We start from the raw sequence: 27,985 nt of genomic DNA, 5'->3' as shown, positions 1-27,985 counted from the left end.
TGATATTCCACCGATGTTAAAAGTGTTGTGTCTTGCACGCTTAATAACGCTCGTCGCCGGAACCTAGATGCTGTGATATACGCTGTAGCCGGGATGATGGGCAACACAGGGCCGCCTAGGGAAGCCTTTGCAAGGTTATCCGCGATCCCATTGACAGTCACACTGCTGTGGCCGGGTACCCATATCAAGTGAACAAGGCTCAAATGCGAAGGAAGAAGCGATAAAAAAGTGCTTAAAGTGGGACAGTCAACATGCGATGCGAGGGCGGAACACAAAGATAAAGAATCGGTAATGACTGCCACTGCAGAAATAGAAGGATCAAGCTTGCGCAGAGCAAGAACTACTGCCAGAAACTCAGCTTGAAAAACAGGGGTGCAATCCGGAAGGCGCAGCGAAAATGACCAGTCTAAACTCGGACAGTAAATTCCCACCCCTGCCTTTTCGTTGCACTGAGAGGCATCGGTTGCTATTGCAATTTTTGTAGGTAGGGACCTTAAATGATCCTCTAATAGACCATTTAAAATACAGGGTGGTAAAAGTTTCGCGTTTTGAGGAAAAATGTTGTCGAAAACAATGTGGACAGAGGACCCACTGCTTAATGCTGGAAGGATGTTGTAAATCTGCACGTTTAAAGGCTCAAGCAGCCTTTGCACGAACACAACCTGTGGGGTATGAAAACGAGGCCAGTGGACACCAAAAAAGGAGGTCGGCTGGCAACAGAAAATGCTTTGCGAACGGTGAAAATGGGATTCAAAGATTTTGAGGAAAGTCTGCACAGTTAGAAAGTGAAATCGGGTTAACAGAGGAGGAATGCGGGCCTCAAGGTACAGCACATTGGTAGCCACGAATTTGGGGATGCCAAGGCACATCCGAAGCACCTCCCTCTCCAAAAGGATGAGAGGTCGAAGTTTGTATGAAGCCGAGCCTGAAAACAACACAGAGCCAAATTCTAAAATTTGCCTAACATACAATACGTAAATCATTAGGAGCGTATCCCTGCGCATGCCGTACCTGTGACTACATAACCTCCGTAACATGCCTGCGGCACGAGTCCCATTTATAGTGTGACGTTCCGTGCGTGAGCTACCAGGGCCCATACCTTCGGCGGAATTTTCTCTGTGCTCAACCGTGAACAATCAACAAGGCCGACAACCTCGCGACGACCATGGGAAGTGGGATGCTTGGAATGCCCCTCCGAGCCTCAGCGGATTAGTGTAGCAGGAATGTCTAGGGCCATTGTCAGCAGTAACCCCAGCGAAATTCCTTGAGCGGAGGTGACTACTATAGCGGCGAAGGCCGGGGACGCGCCGGAGGTATTGTCCGAGCGACCACAGCAAAGGCGCCGGCGGGAGGGAAAGCCAGCCCAATTAGGCATGCCTGGCCGTACAAGGACAAGAGAAAAAAGCTGCCGGCGGGAGACAAACGACATTCCAACGAGGGATGTCGGGGATGCCGCAGGGCGCCGCCATTGAAGGGAGGAAGAAAGAAACATTCCAGCGGGGAAGAGAGGAGATCGGGCGTGGCCGGCGGAGCAGATATAGCTGGCGAGTGCGGACGAAAGGCACGCAGAGGACGAGATCGTTCACGAAAAAGGGTCCTTCAGCGCCGAAGCCGGACGGCGCGCAGCTTCTGCCAGCCACCGACGGATCGCAACTCCGGAGACCATCCATCGCCCCCATGACGGCGTCGCCACGTAAGCTCGGACACCCCAGCCTCTGATGTACCATGTATAATTATTGATTACATCATTTTGTTTAAACTGAGCCATACGGTGTCTTCTTGCCTCTCCGTCCCGTGTGGACCTGCGCATTATGTGGGGTCGTCACACTGGTGTCAGAAGTGGGGTCTAAAAAGCAAATGTCCTCTGAATGCTGCGACATTCATGACTTCAAAATTGTAATGAAAGGGGAATCACGGGACTGATTGTGGGACTTTGACCCCCATTTGAGAGGCTTGAGGCACCGGAGGGCTGGAACGGAAAAAATGTCTGTAACTGACGGAGCTCCCACTCCACAGCCGTCGCTCGGAGCAAGCATGCTGGCATTAGGAAGCGTCATTCCGACGTTTACGGGGGATAAGACAGGGATTCCAATCGGCGATTTCTTTTCCATGCTAGAAGAGATTGGGAAAATGGGGGGATGGTCCGATGCTCAAATGCTGGGAATGGCGAGGTGTAAGATGGCAGGAGCTGCTCATGATTTTGCTTGGCGAGACGAAAAAGTAAAATCCACAAAATCATTTGCGGAATTTAAGAAGCTCGCGTTCGAGCATTTCGACACTGAACCACGTCATGTGCGGGTACAGAGGTTCCGTGACGCCGGACAGATGGTAGGGGAGGACGTGCGAACGTTTGCGTCGCGGCTTCAGCGCCTAGCGCGCGATACGCTGAGTAGGGAGGAGGAAGGAGACCAGCTAAAGAATAAATACGCGGAGGAACTAGTTAAAGAGGAAATGACCGCTTTGTTTGTGGCTGGTCTGCAAGACCCCGTGCGCCGGTTCGTGCTCTCGCGCAAGCCGAGCAATTTCGACCAAGCCGTGGCGGCCGCATTGGATGAGGAACGAAATGAGGCGCTAACGGCGGCCGCAGCGAGAGTTCGCGTCATAGAGAGAGCGGTGCCCAACCCTGAGGTTGCTCTCTTGACAGAGCGGTTAGATCGCTTAGAGCAGCTGCTATCTCAGCAGGTGGAACGCCAGGTTGAAGCGGGCGCTCAACGGCGCCCATTCGCTGGAAACCGGAGACCGCCACAAAGCTACAGGCGCGGTATGCGAGATTTCGAAGAAATCGCGTGCTTCGCGTGCCAGGGTCGCGGACACATCGCAAGGTTCTGCCCAAACGTGCGCCGTGGGGAGCCACAAAGAGAAGCAGGCGAGACACGCCCTAAGCAAGCCTACAGCGAGGGTCCAGATACAGGGACAAAAAACTAGGTTGTCCTCCCCATCCTGATGAGTGTGGGGAGGGAGCAGTGGGTAATGAGGTGGTGGTGGTTTGTGTGGCCGACGAGGCATGCCCTGTTGTGCGTTGCAAGTTAAATGGTTGTTGCATGGAATTGTTGATAGACACGGGGTCAAAGGTGACCTTGCTTAAGGAAAGCAGCTTTAACACGCTTCGAAGGAAAGGGGATCGCGAGGTGTTGGAAGCGTCTGGTGGTATGGCAACCAAATTTGTAGGCATAACGGGGGATCCTCTTGGCATAAGTGGGCTCTACCGGTTACACTTCACTCTCGGCGGAATTGCATTGGAGCACCCCTGCTACGTATGCCCGGACACGGTGTCTCTGCCAAACGGAGTGTCAGGTATATTAGGGCAGGATTTTTTGAGAAAAGGGAAGGTAGTAGTCTCATTCTCTGAGGAAGAAGTTAATGCGGGGGGCTCAAAAGTTCCGTTTTTGAACAGGAGCAGGGCTGAGATTCGCAGTACCGATATTGACACCCGTCAAACATTGGGATCATTAGAGAAGGTATATTCGCGGGTTGCCGTAAAGCTGGTCGATGAGGCGGTCGTCCTTCCGTGGTCGGAGCACATTTTGTACGCTTATGTGCCTGCAGATGTAGAGAGCGGCGCCGTGGGAGTGCTTGAACCGGTCGACTCTCTTAGTAATGGCCTGAAGGCGGCCGCGTGCCTCGTGACTGTTAATGACGCCCACAGAGTGCCCCTACGGGTGGTTAACTGTAGCCAGCAGCCACTGAGCCTTCCCAGGAACAAAACTTTGGCTTTCTTCACCTCTGCGATAGAGAACCATGAGCCCAGCGATACGGTACTCGCAACTGTAGAGCATGCTAGTCCTTCGACTCCTCCAAATGCGTTGTTCGATCTTTCCCACGTAAAATCCAGGGAGAAGGAGGCTCTGGCAGGTTTGCTGAACGACTACTCAGAGGTATTCGCCCCGTCCAACCTGGATTTGGGCTGCTGTGGCGTTATAAAGCACAGGATAGAAACCGGCACTTCATCGCCCGTTTACCAACGTGCGTACAGGATTCCTTACTCCCAACGTGAGGAGATGGAGCGGCAGGTGCAGGACCTTATTGATCGCGGCATTGTCGAACACTCAAAGTCACCATGGGGAGCACCGGCACTATTGGTGGAAAAGCCAGATGGCTCGTATCGATTGGTGGTGGACTACCGCAAACTAAATGCCGTAACTCGCATCGATCCATACCCCATTCCCAATATACAGGAGATGCTTTCTCAGCTGGGCTCTGCCAGGTACTTCACGGTAGTGGACATGGCGGCGGGATTTTGGCAGATAGCAATGGATCCGGCAGATGCTGAGAAAACGGCATTCAACACGCCCTCAGGGCACTATGAATGGAAAAGAATGCCGATGGGTCTGGTCAACAGCCCTGCTGTCTGGCAGAGAACCGCTGATGTTATCCTGGCGGGTCTTCTGGGGAAGCTGTGCTTCGTGTATATGGATGACATAATCATATACAGTGACAGTTTTGAGAAACACTTGCGCGATATTGAGCAGGTTTTGGTGCGACTAAGAGGAGCTGGTCTCAAGCTGAAGCCTTCTAAGTGCCAATTCCTCAAAAACGAGGTGAAATACCTCGGGCACGTTGTTTCAGCTGACGGCGTGCGACCGGACCCTGAGAAACTAAGGTGTGTCTCGGATTTTCCATCCCCGACTAGTGTCCGCCAGGTCCGGCAGTTTCTCGGCCTGATCGGTTACTACCGAAGGCACATAGAGGAGTTCGCCAAGCTCGCTAAGCCGCTCACTGCCTTAACAGCCAAAAATGTCGCCTTTCGCTGGTGCAAAAACGAGGAGGATGCTTTTGGGGCCCTGAAGAGGAAGCTAATGAGTGCACCGCTGTTGCGCCACCCGGATTTTAATTTGCCCTTCGTTTTGGCCACAGATGCGTCAAAGTTCGCAGTTGGTGCTGTGTTATCTCAGGTTATCGAGGGCAAAGAACATCCCGTGGCTTTTGCTAGCCGACAGCTGAGCCCCACAGAGCAGAAGTACGGAGCTACAGAAAGGGAGTGCCTCGCCGTTGTCTGGGCAGTAAAGCACTTCAGATGCTACCTTTACGGCCGCCAATTCAAGCTAGTCACAGACTGCCATCCTCTGAAATGGGTGATGAGTGTCAGGGACCCTAGCTCGCGACTCGCTAGATGGAATCTACAGCTGCAGGAATACTGCTTTGAGGTGGAGCACAAGTCAGGAAAGACACATCTGAATGCTGATGCGCTCAGCCGTACAGCTGCCGTGTCAGCTATAGATGAGTTTGTCCCCGTAGTCGACCCCGCCGAATTACGCACAGAGCAGTGCAAAGATCCTGACCTGAAGCGAATAATCGAAAGCTTAGAGGGCGCACCATCTCACCCCGAACAGCTAGGTTATTTCATTGGCAAAGACGGCACCCTGTGTCGGCGCACGAGGCCAACCAGGAAAGGGAAACCAGAGAAAACCGCTTGGGAGAGAGTCGTCATACCTCGGTCGTGGACAGAAAGGGTTCTTCGCGCGTTCCACGATGCGCCGTGCGCCGGTCATTTTGGCGTAGCGAAGACACGCAGGCGCGTCGAGCGTTTGTACTTTTGGAGTGGCATGCGACAAGATGTTAGAGACTACTGTGCGAAGTGTCATTCCTGTCTGGAAAGAAAAACACCCAAGGGACGCAGGCCAGCACCAATTCAGCCGTTCCCTGAGGTTTCGGCTCCTTTCGAGCGGACAGGTATGGATATAATGGGCCCATTGCCCACGACCACTTCTGGAAACAGGTACATTTTAGTATTTGTCGATCACCTTTCAAAATACGCGGAAGCGGTAGCACTCCCAGATCAGAAAGCAGACACGGTTGCAAGAGCATTTGTCGAACAGATCGTGCTCCGACATGGATCTCCGAGGCAACTCTTGACAGATCGGGGAACAAACTTCGTGTCACAGCTAATGAGGAGAGTTTGCGAGCTGCTTAAGATCACTAAGAAGCAGACAACACCGTACCATCCGGCTTGCAACGGCGCGGTGGAGCGACTGAACCAAACCGTGGCCGGGTTCCTGTCGCATTTTGTTTCGCGCGACCAGCGGGACTGGGACTTGTGGCTCCCGTATGCAATGTTTGCCTACAATTCCGCAGCACACGAGAGCACGGGCGAATCGCCATTCTTTCTTCTCTACGGCCGAGACCCGGACCAGCCTAGTGAAGTGCCAGAGGGCCCCCGTCGTGTCCCATACGCTTCACTGGACGACTATAAGGTTGAGCTAGAATCGCGCTTGCAAGTGGCGAGGGACATCGCAAAGGAGGCCTTAAAGAAAGCGGCGAAGCGCAGGAAGGAGGTGCACGATCGCGGTGCTAGAGACGCGCCGTTTGATGTGGGGGACAGCGTGTACATCGAAAACTGCCAAAGACAGATTGGGTTGGCTCGTAAGTTCCAGACGAGGTGGAGAGGACCGTGCGAGGTTGTCGAGAAGCTTTCTCCGGTAAACTTCAGGGTCCGAGACGTGAACCGCCGCTTGATAAGGATACACGCAAATCGCCTCAAGTCGGCACCGGTTCAGTATTCACGAAATGAGGAGGGGGAAAGCGCAGATTTTGATGGGGACCGAAGTGAAGCGGAGCGCGCAGATTGTTCGCAAGAAACGCCCTCTCCTGCATTTGTTCGGCAAGCGCCAGAGGTTACGGCAGGAATGCCACCGGATTTACTTCATGCATTGCTGGAGGAAGGAGCGCGCGAGGTTGCCGCGCAGATAACGCCAAGAGAGGCTCCTGCCACGAGCCCTCGCGAGTCTCAAAGCAGACAAGGGGTCACAGAATTACTTGGTACGACTCATGAACGCCGATATCCACTTCGAAATCGGAAAGCTAAGTCGGACTAATGGCGTAAACAGAGCGGAGTTGGGGACTGGTTAAGACTGTGTAATGCTGCAGCTCATAACATTGCTATGTGCTTATGTGTTAAAATATCGGAGTTGCTAGTTAAGCCTTTCTGTCATTAAGTAACACTTTTACACAGGATGCAGAACATGCCCGACTTCCTTTCGTTATCTATATATTTTTTTGTCTGTGCCGTGATTGTGCTGGAAGTGGGAGCTCCTTTGTAACTGTGGTAAATTTATTTCGTCCAGTTTGGACTAGCAAGGAGAGGCTTGGGTGCTGAGTTTCATGTTTGTCTGTGAAAGAAGATCAGTGCTGCCCCTGGAGACGCCAGTTATGACAGCTGCGGCATATGGTGCAGTGCAGTGGTGTTGTGTGCAGCGAAAAGTGTTTTGTCGGACGGAATGTGCGAGGCGATTCAGAAAAAGAAGGGGAGCTGCCTGGACTCAAATGTTCGGAGAACATTTTTCTGGAGGGTGAGCGAGTGTGACGTTCCGTGCGTGAGCTACCAGGGCCCATACCTTCGGCGGAATTTTCTCTGTGCTCAACCGTGAACAATCAACAAGGCCGACAACCTCGCGACGACCATGGGAAGTGGGATGCTTGGAATGCCCCTCCGAGCCTCAGCGGATTAGTGTAGCAGGAATGTCTAGGGCCATTGTCAGCAGTAACCCCAGCGAAATTCCTTGAGCGGAGGTGACCACTATAGCGGCGAAGGCCGGGGACGCGCCGGAGGTATTGTCCGAGCGACCACAGCAAAGGCGCCGGCGGGAGGGAAAGCCAGCCCAATTAGGCATGCCTGGCCGTACAAGGACAAGAGAAAAAAGCTGCCGGCGGGAGACAAACGACATTCCAACGAGGGATGTCGGGGATGCCGCAGGGCGCCGCCGTTGAAGGGAGGAAGAAAGAAACATTCCAGTGGGGAAGAGAGGAGATCGGGCGTGGCCGGCGGAGCAGATATAGCTGGCGAGTGCGGACGAAAGGCACGCAGAGGACGAGATCGTTCACGAAAAAGGGTCCTTCAGCGCCGAAGCCGGACGGCGCGCAGCTTCTGCCAGCCACCGACGGATCGCAACTCCGGAGACCATCCATCGCCCCCATGACGGCGTCGCCACGTAAGCTCGGACACCCCAGCCTCTGATGTACCATGTATAATTATTGATTACATCATTTTGTTTAAACTGAGCCATACGGTGTCTTCTTGCCTCTCCGTCCCGTGTGGACCTGCGCATTATGTGGGGTCGTCACAACAGCAACATGGTCAATGTGAGGCCGCCAGGTGAGTTTGTCATCATAAATGACGCCCAGGTATTTTAGGGATTGAACTTGAGGTATTGGTTGAAATTTGCATGAAAGAGAGGGCGCGACAGGATCCTGTAGAGGAAAAACAAGGACGGCACACTTGTTAACATTTAATGTGAGGTGTAAACTGCTCAACCAGAGCTCAAGAGAACTCAAATATGATTGCAACTGATCATAGAGGGAATGTATATCAGGCGCAGCCGCAAAAAATGCTATGTCGTCCGCATAGACGTAAGTGCGAACATGGTGGTGGAGAAAAATGGAGCTCAGAAGAATATTGAACAGCACAGGCGAAAGGACAGCTCCTTGCGGAACACCTCTCGTCTGATTGTACCTCTCGGATTTTACCCCATTATGGACGCAGAAGAATTCCCTGTTATAGAGAAACGCAGATATCCAAGCAACTAAATATTCCGGAAACTGGAGGGACTGTAACCTGTGTATAAGGATGGAATGCTCTACACTGTCATAAGCTTTAGAGACGTCGAGCGTAACCAAAGCAGCATACAGGCGTTGACGACGAGCTAGAAGAATACGACTCTCAAGATCTACATGTGCATTCCATATCGAACTCGCGGCCGGAAGCCGAGTTGACACGGGCTGAGAATAGTTCTGCGGTCCACAAAGGCAGAAACCCGCATAAGTAACACCCTTTCTATTAATTTTACCTCGTTTGATGTTGGAGAAATAGGCCTAATATTTTTCCAATTCATAGCCTCCACCCTGGTTTTTAAGTAAAGGGATCACCTTGGCCAGCTTCCACTCAGAAGGGATCCAAGCGTGTTTGATAGAATAGTTGACCAGGTGTAACAAAGAGTCCGGAGACGCCTCGAATAGAATCTTGAGCATCTTTGAAGTAACACCATCAGGACCGGGAGCAGAAGCTGGTAATCTTTGAACAACTTGAGAAAGCTCCGAAAGAGTGACTTTAGTGAAATAATTATCTGGCGTCCTTTGCGCAAACAACATGGGACGTAAAGGAAATAGAGACGAGAACCGTTATGCAAGCCCGCGGCAATTGATTCAACCACCTCGATAGCTTCCTTTGGAGACATAACTAATGACTGTAAATCACGAGAAGGCAGGACCTGTTTCCTGGACCGTAAAAAGCCAAATAATGCCCGTCGGTTGCCTGACTTTGAAAGAAAATCAAAATGTTCAGAGTCATATTTCTCTTTCGCACGAGAAACTGTGCGTTTAAAGGTGGCTGCTATGAATTTATAATCTTTCCAGTTATTTGGGCATTGGTTATAAAGAAGTCTTTTCCATGCTGCCTTCCTCTGCCTGTAATCCCTCGTACAGTCCGCGTTCCACCAATGATTAGAGGAATTCCTATTTGAGGGCCGCACCAGGAACTCCGACTTTTTCCGGCAATCCTCTAAAGCCAGGCATATACTTGTTGACTGGTGATCTTCGGCGATGTTAGAAACTGACGCGAGGGCAGAGCGCAACATCGTCTCAAATTTGTCATAATTTACATGCGTCCGCAACGGACGAGCCGCAGGTGTTACACGACATAAGATATCAAAACGAACAGGTATATGGTCATTTGAGGAGCCGCAATCAACAGTCGACCAATTCATTATGCCAATTCCAGGACTGGTGAATGTAAGATCTAAAACAGATTTAGACTGAGCGCAAAGGTAAGCGGCTGATCCAGAATTTGAGCACGTAAGGCTGTTATCAGAAACCCAGTCCCTAAGGCGCTTCCCACATAGATTTGTACGGTAGCCCCAAGACACATGGTGTGAATTGAAATCGCCAGCCATGAGAAGTGGGTTTCCACAGCTAGCGAGAAGCGAATCTAGCGGTCTAGTATCCTGGACTCCACAGGGGAAATAAACATTTACTAAGGTAAATGGGGAGCACCCAGGAAGAAGAAAGTCTAATGCCAAAATCTCAGTCAGGGGACATTAGCTGAAAAGATACCTTAGCCTTGTGGCAAAGTTTTGAAGAAACTAACGTTAGCAAACCCCCTCCTCGTGACTGGCGACCTGGACGAAATGAACGATAATTTTTAAAGTGAAAATGTTTGTCGGCTGAAAGCCACGTTTCTTGACGAATAATGACATCCGGATTAAGCTGGGAAGAAATACAGTGTAAATCTGTTGAAGCTGTAAGAATAGAGCGACAGTTCCACTGCAAAACTCGCAACGACGCTATGGTTCCGAAAGCAGAGCAGCAGCAACTGCCTGCTCTAAAATGGTGTCCTTCGGCATATTGCCAAGCTGCTTCTTCTGTGATTTGGATTGTGAACGAGAAGTAGATGAAGGAGATATCGGGGACCCGCTACGCTTTAGGACCCGCACGTCAGGCTCCATCATCTCCGAATCGGAGATAACTCCAGAGTCACTGGAAGTACCCGAGGTAAGAACAGTGTTGGGTGCAGAAGTTTGTTCCTGGGGCTGAGATGTTGCAGATAGAGAAGAACGGACAAGAGCAGGGGTAATTACATTCGATAGAGAGGTCAAACTGGTCTGCACAGCATTAGTGAGCTGGGAAGGGAGGACGTTGGTGAGGCATTCCGAAACACTTGCAAGTGCATGGGCCTGCCAGTGGGCAGGCCCATGCACTTTCTTTTTCATCCTTCCTTCAGGCGCAACAACAACAACAAAAACAACACATGAAGAAGTACAGGTCAGGTGAGTGCATCGATATGCTTACATTAAATGTAAGAGAGCTTCACCCCAGCGGTTTCTGTGTGATGGTAAATAGGCGTAAAAAAATGCAATTCACGACGTTTCTTTTCTTTATTTAGCTATAACACTAGTTCGAATGCATCATAAACCATTCAGAAATGCACCATGAATTCAGCATGTATGCGAAAAAAAATTGAGAATCTCAAAAGAAAAAAAAAACACATCAGGTCTTAAACAGAATCTCGGTGGCCAGTAATAATCACCAATACATCAGAAACGCGTCACAAATTTTTGTAAGGGTTATTAATGAAGAGGGAAGCTATTTTTTATACCTTCTAGAGTTGTAACCTGATGGCAGCAAGATCACAAGTAGCTTGAAAATACTAAACTGAGTTTAGCACGCGCGAATTTTTTCCCGCACGCAGCTCTGCTTGTTCTTAGACATGACTGATACGTTTCTCTAACTGCCGTTTTTGAAATCAATACTTCAAAGTTCTAGCGAAAAAAGTGCTATATCGGGACATGCATCTTTGCCGCTGCATCTTTTAAAAAATCCAGAGGGCACTTAAGACTGCCGTAAAGCTGTAAAGCACGAGTAAAGCTGAAAAATCCTAGGTATGTCTAAAGCCTCAACCTTTGACCTTGATCTTGCCTGCCGTTACGTTTGAGGCGGTGTTGCCTCAAGTGCTTTCGCAAGTCCTACGTGGTTTAATTACATTAAAAGCCTACCATTTTTTATTGCTAGTACGGTGTATAACATTAATAATCTACTCCACCTTGGGGGGATTCCTGTAATCATTTGACCGACTAACAGTGGTCTAGTATGACCTTTCACTGCGTCGCACACGCAGGGATATCGGGCGCGTACTGCGACCCCGGAAATCCGGAAATGATACCGAACCACGTGATCGGCAAGTTCTCCATCCGCACCGTCCCCGACCAGCTTCCCAACAAGGTGAACGAGTGCATCACCAGGCACCTGGAGAGCCGCTTCGCTCAGCGGAACAGCCCTAACCGCCTCAAGTGAGCACGTGTTTCACATGAGCTGCTTAGCGAACATGGCTGTCTTAAATATGGCGTATTTGAAACGCTGCCTTCGCTGATCCTGATACTTCGACCTGTTGACATGCTTGACAAGCTATCTCGTAATAGTTATCAACGCGAAAGCATTTCTAGGCTATGTCGACGCGGTCGTGTCACCAAAACGTGTTCGCAGTAGTTGTGACATTCTCAGAAGAGATGACATCAAACGAGTGGTTGTAATCGAAAGAGGATGATGTTAGGATGCTGCGCAAAAAATTATGCCGATAGGATAATTAGTTAATTAATTAGAGGCAGAAATGTCGAAAAACGTCCAAATAGCGCGGATGTCGATACAGTGAGTGGATGTGAAAACAGCAGTGGACAGCAAAACAGTGCAACAATAGGCAAAAAGTTAAAATAAAGTTTGAAATGAAATGAAATGTATTTGATTAGTGATAATTAATAGAACAAAAAGTTTCGTTCACATAGATCTTCGTTCTTTGCCGCTCTGCCATTCTTTTGATTCTTTTGCTTATTTATGTCATGCAAAGTGTCTTATTGCTTTTCTTGTTTTATATTTGTGGTTTTGTTTTATTCTGTTCAATTGCCTGTGCCCCCCCCCCCCATGTAATACCCTCTCGAGGGCCTTTAGGGGTATTCTGTACAAATAAAATTAATTATCAGTGAAAACCATTGGACGGTTGAATAGGCTGGACGGGGATATAGTAAGTGGACGGGAAAGCAACCAAAATGGTTGTTTGAGGTAAAATAAAGTATAATCACAGTAAATAAATCATAAAGCATAAGATAATTACGCTAATTCAGTAGTTAAATTAACAAACAAAAAGAAAATTATAAAGAGAGGCAAAGCGAGGCGACGAGTGCCGAGGAGGCGACAATGCTTCCGCATTCTCCCAGTGCGGATCGCCGCAGTGATCTGTAATTTTTTTAAGGGTGGCAGAGCTTTTTTTTTTTTTTTGTCGGCAAAATCTTCTCACATCGTTGGATCCACAGGTGATGAATAACCCGCCTTTTTGTGCGTAAATAACGAATGAAATTTCTTGGTTCCGGGAATTTAGTCCGCTCTCAGCGTTAGTATTTCTTTAAAAGCCACGTGAACGTCGTCATGATGTAATGGCGCTGATAGAGCAAGCACATCTCAAGTGCCTTCTGATACCACTATAGCGTTTTCAAAAAGTTTATTCTAGTTGTAGCAACTTCGAGTGTTCTTTATAGACGGCCCATTGAAAGATAGCCTTCCTGACTTACTGTGTCAAGAACATATAAATGCGAGCTACCATTCTTTGCGCCAGAAAAAACTAATTTGCCAGTCCGCGTTCCTCTCTTCCTTCTTTTAAATTGTACATTACTGCTAATGATTATGGTCATAATTTGTATTCAGGGGGCCAACCTACGCCGCCTATAATGCCTGGAGCAGTCTAGATATCCAAAATTGTTTGTAATAAAGACCAATGAGATAAAACCATTTCGCCTCTCGCAGGGTGACAATGCAACACAGCGCCCAAACCTGGTTCACGGACCCCCGAGCTCCGCACTTTAGGGCTGCAGCGGCTGCAGTCAGGCACGGTGAGCTTTCTAAGAACTGCGTCGGAGCTCGCCACATGACGTTGTTTCCGCTGGCTTGCTGAACATCACCTGTATCGTTTCATGACTGCCGAAGTGAAACGTGAACGCATCCAGGGAACAGTGAACGAACGGCTTCATTCAGCGAGTGTTTTGATAGCGCACTCTGTGCGTAAGAGGGCGAGTGGGTTATCGCGCATCAGAGTGGCGTGGTCCCCACAGCTTGGCCAGTGGATAGTGCGCATGCGTGCGTCACCGACTGAAGATCCGATGCATCGCCCTCGTCTATTCGCTGAGCGTAACAATAGAAGCAACAGTGGAAGCAGTCAAGAAATATATATTATTCTGCGCCATTGCGGCATGTAAGACGCCAGCGACAGCTTTTAGATATGTACCCCCTTCGCCAAAAGTAACCGGGTAACAGGTTTTGTGCGAAGCATACTAGCCGCACAACCGAGCTCTTCCTTGCTGCGCCGCGCGCGGCCGCGTAGCTACCACTTGACCTACATCGGCGCACCACGTGATATGACGTCACAACAGCTGTGAAAGCTGGAGCTCAACTCGTGCGCTCGCCTGCGGACGCGCAGCCTCCACCGGCGGCCTAACTCCCGCTCCTTCCGCTTGGGGCGCTGACGTCACAACAGCTGTGAAAGCTGGGGCTCAACTCGTGCGCTCGCTTGCGGACGCGCAGCCTCCGCCGGCGGTATGCTTCGCATCCTAGACTTAACCATAAGCTAAGCCAGGCCATTTTTTGCTTCTCAAACGTATAACCGAGCATTTACAGCAGCCCTAAAGACCGAACGGTGCCATAATGTAAGGACAAGGTCTCACCTTTACACAGAATCAGAGCTTAAGGGCTGCCATGAGTGCTTCGATACGCGGCTAAGAAACAAACCACCTGTGCCGGGTTACTTTTGGCAAAGACTGTACGTACTTAGGCAAGTGTGGTACACAAGAACCGATGCAATTAATATTTCCAGTGTTGTTTTGCATGGAATGCTTGCGTGAAAAAGATTAGTTGGAACAAATGGGACGAGTCGCGCGTACGTATTTGAATTCATGTGCGATATCTGCATTGCCAGATAGAGTTTCGTAAAAAAAAAAAAAAAACCGAGCTGTGCGAAACAGAGGCGTTCAAAGGCTCATTTAGCAGCTGTAAAGATGTCAGAGGTCACACAAGTTTTCTGCTGGCTCATAAAGTGATTTCGCGGACCAAGTCCCTCTACCAGTGGTCGTTCTAAAACCATGCCGACGAAAGGCTGCTTTAGCTACAGCAAGCACTTATTTTGGCAGTGTATTGCAAGTATTATTAGATGCCAAACCACTCTGCACATTTTCATGGTTTGGAGTCGGAGGTTAATTTTTGCGTTCGCTAATCAGCCCCGCAATGTCCTACTTTCGTCACAACGAGCTTGATTCTGACCCTACGAAGGGCACCAGGAACGTGAGACAAAACAGCAGAAGGAGTCGTTCCTTGAACACGTGTAACAATCGGTGCACGAAACATGATGTCCACCCATAAACATTTCTTGTCAACGATCGGGGCCTCTAATCTGAGCCGTACCTTTGAGGTAAGGACTGAAGATACGTCTCTCTATCGCCACCAGCATCAACGCTTCCTTATTTCTTCATTCTTTCGACTCAACCCATAGAGTTTCTTACTATTACCTAGAGGGAAAGCCGGCGGCGCTGCACTTCAGCCACCATGGACGCTCAAAGCATCATGGGGCGGTGAGCTACTTGTTGCGGAACAGTAGTAGTTTTTCAGGAACACGGAGTGTCATTACTAAGATGTTTCATTCCAAAAACGCTGTCCGTGTGTGCGCAGACGACTTTCGCGCGAACGCAGTGTGCAAAAGCCATAGTAGTGAAAACGCGACGACACACGACGCCAATAAAAGGTTTCACTTTTCCGAAATGCCATTAAAAAACCTCTTATAGTATTTAGGCAACAACATCTTTTTTGAAAACATATTTACTTTTAAAAGTGCGCCTGTTAAGTACGAAATATTAGTTTTTATAGTGTTCATTACTAGGCCAATAGGAGAGCGAGTCGTCTCTTATTTTGGGCAAACTTTGCACTTAAATGCTTTTCTGCTCGTTTGTTGCAATCTTTAGACCAGATATTGAATGTTAGGACGTTTGTAGTTATCAAACAGCTTTATTTTTCTATTATTTTTTTGGCCAAAAGTTGCAGTTCCGCAACAAGTAGCTCACCGCCCCATGATGCTTTGAGCGCCCATGGTGGCTGAAGTGGTCACGAGGGGTCGCCATGCAAACTCCCATAGACGGGCTGCCAGCTTTCCCTCTAGGTAATAGTAAGAAACTCTATGACTCAACCGATCCGATCCCTTTCCGTGACGCCTCCTTTTCCGTTGCCGCAGTGCACGGCGTGGAACCGGACCTCACCCGCGAAGGCGGCACCATCGGCACGGTGCGGGCTTTGCAGGACCACGTGTGCCGCGACACGCTGCTCATGCCCGTCAACTGCGCGGGAAGCTCACCGCATGCGCAGAACGAGAACACCGTCCTGGAGAATTATATCAACGCGGTGCGTTTTCTGCATTCTATATTGCACTGTTCCTCCGTATCGAGGCAGGTGCGCCTTTAACGCTTGCATCGAGGAATTCTTTTGTTCGCAAAATTATGAAGGCTAGTTCCAGAACAAGAGTTCTACTCCTCGGCGTAGAGCTTCCCATTTCGATGTGGATGAGATAATGACCTTCAGTGCTTTACGAATTGGAAAAACAGCGCAATCAAAGACGAGACACAAGAAGGACAAAACACCAGCGCTGGTGTTTTGTCCTTCTTGTGTCTCGTCTTTGATTGCGCTGTTTTTCCAATTCGTAAAAAATGTACCAACCAGCCCGTATTTGCCCTCTTCTGGACCTTCAGTGCCTCGCAAAATCAAACCGAACTTTACTGCATGGCGGTTTGGCCCAAGCTATGGTAGTATGACCACATGATCATATGGCTCGGACCATTGAGCACGTGACCTTTACCTTTGACCTTGAGCCTTGACCTTGACATATGATTGAGACAGTGGGCACCACATCGGCAATGACCTTCAATGTCTCACAAGGTCAAACCGAACTAAACTGCGGGGCGGTATGGCCCAAGCTATATATGGTAGCATGACCACGTGATGATATGACTATAACAAATGTGCGCCTTGCCTTGACATCTGACCTTGAACCTTGACATTTGATTTGAGACAGTGGAGATCATGCTTAACAAAGCTTTCGCTCGTATAATTAAGTTCAAGCCACGTTGAAGCCTAGCCATTTTTTGCCCACAAAATTCTGCGCATCTACTTTTTCTTACCGCGGCGAGTTCCCTCAAAACTGCAGGATTTAGGTGCAGTCTTAGTCATAAGTCATTAGGCCGTAGAAAAGAAAAAAAAGGGGCAAGGTGAGGTGCACTCCTCACCATCTTGAAGTTGGGAACTTCAGGTGTGTGTTAAGGCCACACGGATCAAAAGAAAATCCTGCTTCTTGAACACTTGTAACCAAGGCTGTCTGTCGTAGCAGTTGCAGTCCTCTAGAGAGTGTGTGCCGTCTGTGGCCATAACGTCCACGCAAAACCTGGAAGTGTCTTTAAAGGGCGGCGTGTGGACGTACATCGAAGCAGTCACACACATCTCACCGTTAATGGCATATCACTGCAGAAAATTTCGCTGACTACCTCGGCAGAAGATACACTTAAACTCGTCCGTGTGAAGAAAAATCATTTGCTATGAAACTGCTTAAATGGGAAGAATCTGTAAAATTCTATTTTGTTCGTTTTAGAGAAGCCCTGAAGGTTAGAAGAGTGCTTTTTTCGGCATAGCATTGTCAGCGGTGCAGTACATCAGAATACAGCCAAGACGTGCTAACTAGCAGGCTGGTTAACTAAAGTTGATTAGTTAACTGTTTTACTATTACTGTGGGGCTCCTTAATTTTTGAGAAGCGTGCTGCCCACCAGTAGTAATATCCATATCAGTTTTCAGAATTTTGAAAACGAGGTTACCTTCGGCGCTGCGGCCCAACAAATTCGGGCTATTTTGAGGAGTTACGTGCATTGGAGAGGTTGCTTTGCCTGCAAGCTTCTCGAAAGCGCATGTATTTTGGCGCGATGTTGCCAAAATTTGTTATGCCACGGTGCCGAGGGCAACCACGTGTTTGAGATTCTAAAAACTGGTACGGATATTACTTACCGTTGGCTACACGCCTCTAGGTAGTTAAGGAGCCTAAGAACCCTATTTTTAAAAATTGTGTGAAGTCTTAGGTCATCCACCCTGTATGCGCGACGGAGTAACGTCTCGTTTTTTCCTCATGGCCCCTATGGTGCGCCATGGTGACGTAATACTGCAGTCGATGTTGGGGCGGTTCAACGTCCGCAAACCACGCGGCTGTGTATGGCAGCGCCGTGCAGAATAGTGGTACGAGCCAGGCGGCCACAGGCAATGGACGGCGATGCCGAAAGCACCATTGGAACCATATGGGATTAAGGATACATTAATTGGTTGCCTAATTTCCTAATTTGTGTTTTATACAGTTTCGATTTTTTTCTTTTTCACTATGTGCGGTGATGAAGTAAGATGCACAAGTCCAGGAGAAACGGTGGAGACTATTGAAGTTAAAAGTAAAAAGAAACAGCGAAAGCTGAATATTGTGAATTTAATTTATCCACTCCTGTAGGAGAATTTATGAGGATGAGGAAGAACATTATTGAAAAGAAAGGAAGTTGTGCTAGCTTAAGGGTGGGGTCCTCATTGCAGGGCTCCACTGACTTCAGCTGCCCTGCGGACCTGTTGTATGAGGGTCCGTTGGTCCTCCAGGTTATCGCTGGTCAGCAGCGCCTCCCATCGCTAAATATACGTGCATTGCGTCTGCAGATTGTTTGGTTTGGCCCCACATCCTCACAAAATTTGGAAGAGTGCATGGTGGGCCTGGCACCAGGGGTATGTGTCGGTTGATAACGTTGGGTGTACGAGATGTAGTCTATGGAGGTTTGGAAATGTGTTCGTCTGTATCTGCCGCCAAGAGACGGCGTCTGGGGTGTCCAATTTCATATGATCTGGGGGGGGGGGGGGGGGTCAAATGCCTCTTATAAAGACGCTGCAACTCGAGGCGTCTGTTATACCTGGAAGGTAGAGGGGTAAAAGCGGGCGCGGTGTGTGGCCCCGCTCGGTTGATGATGCCTCGAGCTAGAGCATGTGCCCTCTCATTTCCCTCCAGTCCCTCGTGGCCTGGTGTCCAGGTGATTTGGTGGCGCTTGGTGAGGGGTGTAGTGCCCATGAGCCGGCTGACGTGTTTGGGAACTCGGCCTCTCAGGAAGTATCGACACGCGTGCTGTGTCTGTGATCGCATGAGCGCTTTGGCCTTAGGACTCAATCGTAAAGCCTAATGGCAATGGCCACGGCGATGGTCTCCGCGGCCGCTGGTGTTCCGGCTCTTACAGAAGAAGTGAATAGAGTGGAGAAGCGGTGGTCCACTGCCACCACTGCGTACGTAATTGTCATGGTCCCGGTAGGCTGCGGCGTCCACATAAACCCGGTTCGGGGAATTGGCTAGACGTCGGCGAAGGTAGGATACTCGCGCTCGTCGTCTGCCTGTTTTAACGTCTTTAAGCGTATGTTTCGGTATCGGAGTCACGCTGATATACTTCCAGTCTCGTTCGTAATCTTCCCTCGCTCCCCAAGGCACGTTTCGTGATGGACAAATGCCTTCACGGTTTCAGGCGCCCCTTCATGTTGTCCGCAGTCAGTCCTTGCTATCGCCAAATAACGAGACACTTGCGAAGACAGAAGACAATTTCAGTTTTTTTTTTTTAGTGGGCCGCCGGCGCTCATTGATTTCATTGGTGTTGGCATTGACAACTTTGTAGACTCCGTTGATTTTGAGGAAATATTTATGGTTTACGGGGGTTAACGTCCCAAAGCAACTCAGGCTATGAGGGACGTCGTAGTGAAGGGCACCGGAAATTTTGACCGCCTGGGGTCCTTCAACGTGCACTGACATCACACAGTACACGCTGGAGCCAGCTTTAGTCATGCGGGTGTTAACCTCACATTTTCAAAAAATTTTGATTCTTAGCTATGGGCGAATTAATTGAGAAAGTGCCCCCATTTCATGCGCGTCGCACATATGGTTAAGTTTACTGTTGAACCGGTTTTAGTTACCTTACGGCTAATTTCCAGGACGCCAGCTCGATCCCCTGAACAAAGTCACTAAGTTGGCAACTTTATTCAGATGTTCGTTTATTTACTTCGAGGGCCAGAGCGATTATAGAAAGGTGCTGATTACAACGCATAAAAAGAAGAAAAAAGATGCTGTGAGACATGATGGAAAGATGAAATTTCTGCTGATTGTGAAGTGTTAGCTGAAGAACTGCGCAAATGTTACCGTCATTACACACACGCTGTTTGTTTCTTAATTTCGTTTTTCGTCTTTTCTTTTCAGGCCAAACAGTTTGCTGCGTACTGGCACGAGATCCCAAAGCTTCCGTGACTTCTCCAAGCAGTGTGCCCTCGCGTTTAGTTGCCTCCTTTTCTTTTTTACATACTGATTCTGAATTCGTTCGCATTAAACTTGTTCATCGTAATGTGCCCTGAGGGCATTGCCAGTGGGACCTTGGTGTGTTACAGTAACGATGATTACTGAAAGCAAACCTGAGGCAAATATTCAACGAACTAGTTTATTTCGTTGCTTTTGTGTTAGAGTCCAAAACCGGAATCCTACTGACCGACTGGTTTGTCATTTGTTGCATATTAGTCCGGTATGGAGCGCTAAGGACGGAACACAGTGCTTGAATTGTGCACTCAGAGACATTGATTTGATATAGTATTCGAATAAAAGTTAACATTTTCCATTGGAAAATACTTTCGTTGAACCAGCAACAGTTTGAGGACAGTAAACTCTTGGGAACAGATGGGCATTGGGCGAGTTGGTGCGGATTCACTGCTGCAACTCGCAGAAGACAGACAAGGGCACGGATGCGGCATCGCGTCTCGTTTCTCTCTCGCACTTGCCCATATATTTTGCCGAATAATAGTAATAAATTCTTCTCACACCTCTCGCGCTATAGAGTGACGTAGTAAAATTATGTGAGGTTTAGCATATTTGTATAGAAGCTACATGCGGGCTTCGAGAGACGCCGCAGTGGACTGTGCCGAAATAATTTAGATCACATGGGTCCCTGCGCACTTCGGGAATCCCGAAAACGCGGCCACAAACCTTTTAGTCCGATGATCTTTACACCGGGCTCAGGTGGCCTCTGATCAGGGATCCACAAAGGAGCGCATGCACTCATTCAGCGAGCTGACGCAGGCCTACAGAGCCCCACGCCAGCTATATAACCGACACCACCACTCCGATACTCCGTTTGATACATAGCAGGTAACGCTGCGGAGGTTACTGAAGTAGTGCGTCTGCGAAACTACATTACTCCGCCACGTATCATTCGTTCTTCGCGAAACTCGGGTCATTGTTTGGACGAATACAAAGAGCGGTATAAAACGATGTAATAGCATTGAAAAGGACGGTCAAAGCTTTGAGGCGCTCAGTATTCGGGCTCTCTGGCCATAATTTTCGCGAAGTGTGAACTACTTTTTGGGCGCGGATTTAGTAGAAGCGATTCGCCCTACCATCCGCGTATCATACCGTCACCTGTACTTTTTGCTTCTCGAAATCTCGACGAGTCGCAGGACGAAAATGTTGCAAGATGTAAAACGAAGTCCGGGAGGTGCCAGTCACGGCACTTAAGATTTGTCGCTACGAAGTATGTTTGTGTTCGCTTTGGTTGTATGGCGAACTACTTTTTGCATGCGGACTTAGCCTGCGCGAAGAGGCGCGCTAGCTTTGACAGCGTTGCCTGCTATTTATGAAACGGAGTATAGGTAATAACATACGCAACAATTCTGGACAAAAGCATTTTTGAACGGGAACCAGTTCAAGAGCGTAATTTTTTCATACATTGTAGGATTTCACTGGAACAATCAATATATCCGCACATCTCCCGCCTGTAGGCTTGCATTTTTTGCTCATAACGTTTTCGCTGTCCTCAAAAGTGTTCCCCATAGATTTTCTAAGCCAGTCTTAACTGCTCCATGCGAGTAATGGAAACACTCTAGAAGGAAGATTTTGCTACACATCAGAAGAATGGACCATTACCTTCAAAATTTCCATAGCAATACCTTATACTATTCAAAATGTTTCTACAAGAATGTTGGACAAGAACACGCAACCGTGTGACTCAGACTGCACACACCTTCCTCCACCTCCACCGACATAGAAATGCGACAGCCGCAGCTGGAGTTCGATATATATACCATGTCCTTGTGGTCAGCAACCGAATGACATAGTCACCAAGCGACCGCGGCGAGTCATGGCGCTAAGACACGCCTGCGGACAAAAAGAATACAAGCTCAGAAGATTAGCGAGAACGGCCCGTAAACGGCTTTCGCTGTAAAAAGGAATGGCTCCACTCACTGCATTGACTAACTCAGCACGAATTGGTAATGAAAGAATCAAGTCATTTTACGGCAGTATATGGGACGCATTGATGGGTCTTAAAGCGGAGGAGTACCTGGACCGTATCTTAGAACAAAATGTTAAGTAAAAGAGGGAAATGGGCAGATATCTGTGATGTTAACAGCCAGTATTCTACAGTAGGACACAACCAAGGAACAAAGCCGCAAACATAGCTCACAGGGGGCCCTCCAGATAATGACGTCGGCGATTTGGCGCCGTGTTTAATCCCCTACAGCGTGAAATCGCAGATAGCTGGCAGGAGCCCCCATGAGGTAAGAATAACCGCGACGTCACGACAATCGGTCGACACCACTGGCTGCTCCGCCACCTCTTAGTAGTGTTTGCTGTTTCGGTCTTGAGTTATAATCGACATAGTCACCGTTTAATTTCGGGATTTACGTAACAAGCGCAAAAGTTTGCAGTTCTGTTTTCGCCCTTTTTCTCTTCCGTTGGCTTGATCATGCTTAGGCATGGGTGTGAGCTTACAGTGGAGAAACATAGCAGTGCAGCAGTCAGCTTGAGAATTTCTTTAGGGCTATCAGAATGCTCGCAAGGTTTGTCTGACTCCGAAAGGAGACGGCAGAAACCAAAGGTTGGAAACCAGGAGATACATTTCACAGCAACAAAAACATTCAAAATCTTCAAAGACCAAAATATACCAATTTTTAAACCGACTCAAGAAGACAAGAGAGTGAAGACACCAGAAATAAAGTGAATATATGCAGCGGCAAAAAAAAAAAAAGAAAGAGACAGACGATTACGGTAATCGGTAATGCGAAATTTGAGCGCAGCTCTTCATACAACACCTGTTGGCCACCGTCCGGGATCTTACCGTGGCAGGAAACTTCCAGGTGGCGTTTCGCTCTGTTTCTTGGACAACCGGTTACGCCGACAACGCCGACGACTGCGACACGGAACGCAGAAACGGGCTCCTAAGAGCTGCGCTCTAAAAACAAAAGTATTGTGAAAGCCGGTGGCGTCGCTTCCACTCGTTTGTAAACGTGTGAGCGAGATTGACAATAATAAAAGTTTTGGCGGCGCGGTAGGTGAGGCGACCGTCCTCATATATTTGCGGGAGAAGTCTTAGTAGCCCTGGCGGTGAAGGAGCAGGGAAAAGCTGCTGCTAAACTTCGAAACTTCACTGAAAACCCTGAGGCACGCTGCGGCCTTTAGTCTTTCTCGAAGTGCATGCCACTTCCGTCTCGCGCATCGCGACACTTCTCTTGTAGGCATCTCTTTGCCATCACTCTTTACGTCACAGTACTCTCTTTTACCCAATTTTTTTACAACGAAAGCCTTTATGCGGAAGAATACGCGGCGTATTCCGTGGCGCAGACCTTTAACAATGGGTCACGTGACCGTGACGTGAGTGGCCAAGTGACAGTTACATGTCTTATGGGACCAGCGCCAAGCACGTGACCGTGCGCCCGTTGCAATTGCTGGGGAAGCCTTTAGTTGCCCGATAGTTTGTAGGTCTTAGCCATCAATAAAAGATTTAGCGTGTTACAAAGGATAGCGTAAACGCTTGCTATATTTTTAAAGGCGAAAGCCTTTAATGCTTCATCGTTGTCGACAGAAAGTTGCCGACAGGAAGTTGTGAGCAGAGGTGTCACGCTTTTCGGTTGGTCGAAGTGGTTATGACGTCAGAGTGCGCGGATTCGCAGTAAAGAGGTCACCCACGGATGCCTGACGCCCCCTTTTGGAACAGACGACAACTAATAAAAAATAGTCCGCTCCGACAGGGTGCGTAAGGCGTCCGTGGGTGACCCCATTACATACCTCATTAATGCGAACAGAGCCATGGATACAACCAAACTCATAGAAGCAGAGATAGAGTCGCGCTAAAGAAGCAGTCAAAGTCGGCAGTCAAAGTGTATAGTCAATTTGTAGTCAAAGTTTGTAGTCAAATAAAGCACTAGTACAGCACAGACAATCTCGCAGTCAATGCCAAACAGTGCGCCAGGAAAGTGCCTTGCAGCACTTTAGAGAGCGAAAGTGCCCCCTGAATTTTTTCCTATCCTGTATTTCATCCTAGCTTAATTTTCTAAATTTATCGGGCGAATGTTAGCTCTATGCAGTAATATTTATAACTATCATTGTCCTTTTCTTCTTCGCTGATACCATTCCTACCTTTCCTACCTGCGCTGCTACAAAACATCATAGTACTTTCTGCACCAGTCGAAAATTTTACGCAAAATGAAGGAAGCAAAACTCCGTGGGCACTTTTCCTTTGCTGTGCAATTATATTATACCGGAGACCTCCACTACGGCACCTCTTTCCCTCTTTCTTCTTTCACTTCTACCTTCCTCCCTTCCCTTACGGCGCGGTTCAGGTGTCCGCCTAGATATGTGAGACAGGTACTGCGCCATTTCCTTTCCTCCAAAACCAATTTACCAATTTTACCAACTATATATTAAAAATGTTTTTGACGGTAGGAAAGGTGCAGTAACTGTCTCACTTCTCGGTGGATCAGTCACGCCGTGAGTGAGGGAAGGAATTAGTGGTTTTTGAGGAAAAGAAATCGCGCAGTAATGGTCTCCCTTCTCGGTGGACACCACAACTGCGCCGTGAGGGAAGTGAGGAAAGTGGGAGTGAAGGAAGAAAGAGAGAAAGAGGTGCCGTAGTGGAGGTCGCCTGAATAATTTCGACCACCTGGGGACCTTTAACGAGCACTGACATCGCACAGGTCACGGGCGCCTTTTGCGTTTCGCCTCCGTCGAAACGCGGCCGCCGCGGCCGGATTCGAACCCGGGTACCCCTGCTCAGTGGCCGCAAACCGTAACCACTGAGCCATCACGGCAGGTGAAGGGTGCAGTTAAAGTATGAATAGAGAAAGAGGCGCCGTAGTGAAGGGCTCCTGATTAATTTCGACCGCCTGGGGTTGTTTAACGTGCAGTGACATCGCACGGCATACGCTGATCTTTTGCGTTTCGCCCAGTCGATATTTGGTGACATAAACGAACGTGTGAGCGAGCAAGCGAGGGAGCAAGGAAACATTTATTAACACAAATTGAAAATAATTTGTGCGCTGTCGTGTTGTACTCAGTTAGCACAGTTACAGGTGCACTTGCTTCCGAGCCTGTGCGATGTCAGTGCACGTTAAAAAACCCCAGGTGGTCGAAATTTCCGGAGCCCTTCACTACGGCGTCTCTCATAGCCTCAGTCGCTTTGGGACGTTAAACCCCAATAAACTAAACTAAACTAAACCTACAAAGACGGCGCTATCAGCAAAGATGAGCTCGGAAGGTGAAGACGCTACATAGTATCTTCTTGCTGAAGCGGCAGTTTACGGATTGCTTTGATGGATAAAGGAACTGCTATTCTGTCTTCGCCATTCATCAAAACATACAGAACTCTGTACGTACAGCCCCATTGTCATTTTTAGTCACCAGGCTCACAGCGACCGATTTCTTCTAAATTTTAATTGTTCAATCTGAATTCCTTTATTCTTATTTCTTTTTTTTTCTTTTTCGAAAAACATTTTTAAGCATCTGTCAGTCGCCGCCGGTGTCTTGGCCAATCCCGCGCCATTAACTCCTTGAGGACAACAACAGCAATTGCTCTGCCGGTCGAAGAAGAGGCTGAAGTGCGCCGTCAGAGAGCCACGTCTTGTGATGCCCTCTTCGACCATACTCATGAGTACCCCGAGAGCACGGCCTTTCGTACGGGAGCGGCGACATGGTGAGCCCCTCCGAGTGCGCCGTCGGCTGTTCCCGGAGGAACAGAACGCGTCGGACGCCCCAGCCGGCAGCCGTCACAACTCTACTGACAACGCTCCTGTGGACGGTCAAACCACGGACAAAGAGCAAGGCTTGCACGAGGATGGGGCTGCAATCGGCAGCGATGCTTGCCGTGGCCCCGCTGAAAAGAGTCGACGCAAAACCGGAGTGCGTGTGAAGCGAAGTGCATTGACGACGCTCCAGAAAAATTGACACGGCCTCTTCGTGGATCTCACAGAGTTCGTACCTGTATCTGTTCTGAATTTTGATCAGGATGTGAACTGCAGATGAAGCCTTAGATGAAGCCACCGCAGTCTTCCGCATGAGAAATCCCCAAGTGCCGGCATGGTCGAGTGCAATGTTCGCAGGCCAATGAAACGACCCAATCTTCCCCTTCCCCCTTCCCCCCACTGATTTGAAAAGCATCTCTGCCTTTCCAGAAGACACTGCAGGAAGAGTCCGGGACACCAGAACGATCGGCCTCGCCCCCCTTCCAAGCGGGCGTCACAAAAGCGGAAAACTACAGCTCCACGCCTGAAAAGGAGGGTTGTTTCGACTGGAAGGAGGCAATCGGCGCTCCGTCCATCCGTCCATCAGGTTTGCACGGAGGCCTGAGAGGTTAGTCCTGGCGACCAGAAAGCATCAAAGTCGTGTGAGGTCTTTCGTGAACTGCTGCAACTGAGACACAGCTGTGTGCTATGGAGAGCGGAGAGAACTTCACCGGCACAATGATGGGGACGTAAAAGCAGACTGGCATGCATTTGTGGAAATGCGCATTCGTGCGCACTCTTGTGTACTACATATATACATATATACTGGACTATAGCGTCAGACTCGCTCATAATATGCAGTTCATGGACTTCTACTTCTGCGATTTATGAATGAATGAGCTATAAATTTATTTAGAAAGGGAGGCTCGAGGCCCTTTATAGCGGAATTGGGTTGTTAAGGAATGGAAAAGGGACCTATTAGATACATGGGGAGACGGCTTGGGTGGTCGAGCCACGCTCTAGACTGCTATATAGAGGCCACTTAACTTATTTCCCACATGTCGTTCGCTCCACCTCTGGTCAATCATGTAATTCCTCGCCATCGGTTGGAAAACCATCCTAGGCGACAAGGTTGTCGCGTCCCTTGAAGAACTGTGAGCAATACCAGACTAGGTGGTACAGATCAGCACGGCACATACAGCCGCAGTACGGGCACTCAGTGACGTCTACATTGCCCCCAATGATGCCAGCGAGGACCGGCAAGCCATTTACGGATGACGTTTGGCGTGTATGCGGCATCGGCGATGATCTTATTAGTGAAAATCTGCTCACCTGCTGGTGTAGCGGCCTTAAGTCGAGTATGGCTTCTCTTTTTGGCCCGCTCTAGTCTGCAGGTTAGGACAAACAAAATGTTTCGATTTCTTTGTGGAAGAAGCACTATGAAATTTGTCTTATAAATGCTTCAGTTGACATGCTCTGTCAAGAAGTAAGGGACATCAGTGGGGAACATCTCGATCAGATGCACTATAGGCAGCAGCGAAAACCTGTGGATGTATGGGCATCTGCAAGCTCAGGGACGTAAGGCAGCACAGAAGTCTGTCTTATTCAGTTGTTTGCTGTTAAAAAGCAACAATTTTATATGGCTAGCCGTTCAATATGATCACCGAGCATAATGAGACATGACAGGCAGATAGCGATACACTTGTGGGCTCACCTTTACTTTTTATTTCTCTCTGCAGACTTACGAAAATCTTTTTGAAGCTCTCTGCATGGTGCAGAGCTCTCCGAAAGTTGGTGCCTTTCTAAATCAACCTAATAATAATAATAATAATAATAATAATAATAATAATAATAATAATAATAATAATAATAATAATAATAATAATAATAATAATAATAATAATAATGCCTTTATTTTCCATCACAAGGATGAGGGAGGCAGAGACAAAAAAGCTAGAGATGTAGCTTGACGGGCTCTCGCCTCCCCGAAAAGAGATAGAAGTTGTACAGGAAAGATATATGCAGACAGCATAACAGCATACTCCCATAACGTCCGTTTCTGAGAATACTGATATGTGTCAGATCAGCGATGACGGAGAGGTAGAGCAACCGCCTCGCCTGCAAGAGGACCGGGGATCGAATGCCGGGTCCACACAATCCTCTACCGGGAAAAAACTCCGCGTGTCGATGGAATTGCATAACCAGGCCTGGGGTGCGGCCTGATCTCGGTGGCCAGAATCGAAGACGCACTCCTTCACCAGAGCAAGATTTGGTCAAAGCAGACATTTGGGCTAGTTGATGTGAATTCATGGTGGAAAAAACAGCGCAAACTAAGACAGAAAACAAAGAAAAGAGGGGAGACACTACAAGCGCTGACAGAAAAGAGGGGAGACACTACAAGCG

The 27,985-nt window shown here is 48.6% G+C and overlaps 1 protein-coding gene across 3 annotated transcripts in view; it reads left to right on the top strand.

Annotated features, from left to right (window-relative positions):
* The window catches only part of LOC149371297 (cytosolic non-specific dipeptidase-like), a 43,753-nt gene extending 23,386 nt beyond the window's left edge, over positions 1-20,367 (top strand). For 2 of the 3 annotated variants that reach the window (XM_089565163.1, XM_089565157.1), the window contains 4 exons: positions 11,603-11,774; positions 13,276-13,361; positions 15,743-15,909; positions 19,803-20,367. In XM_089565163.1, coding sequence (XP_089421289.1) covers positions 11,603-11,774; positions 13,276-13,361; positions 15,743-15,909; positions 19,803-19,850 — 473 coding nt within the window. In that variant the 3' untranslated portion in view covers positions 19,851-20,367. The remainder of the gene's footprint in view (positions 1-11,602; positions 11,775-13,275; positions 13,362-15,742; positions 15,910-19,802) is intronic. The other variant, XM_089565151.1, reaches the window with a different exon arrangement.
* Positions 20,368-27,985: the final 7,618 nt, after the last annotated feature.

This window comes from Amblyomma mixtum, chromosome 1 (genome assembly GCF_055824585.1).
Source record: "Amblyomma mixtum isolate Tamu chromosome 1, ASM5582458v1, whole genome shotgun sequence".
Taxonomy (NCBI): Eukaryota; Metazoa; Arthropoda; class Arachnida; order Ixodida; family Ixodidae; genus Amblyomma; species Amblyomma mixtum.
Note: the sequence above shows the minus strand (reverse complement) of the source record. Positions and strands in the feature narration are given on the sequence as shown.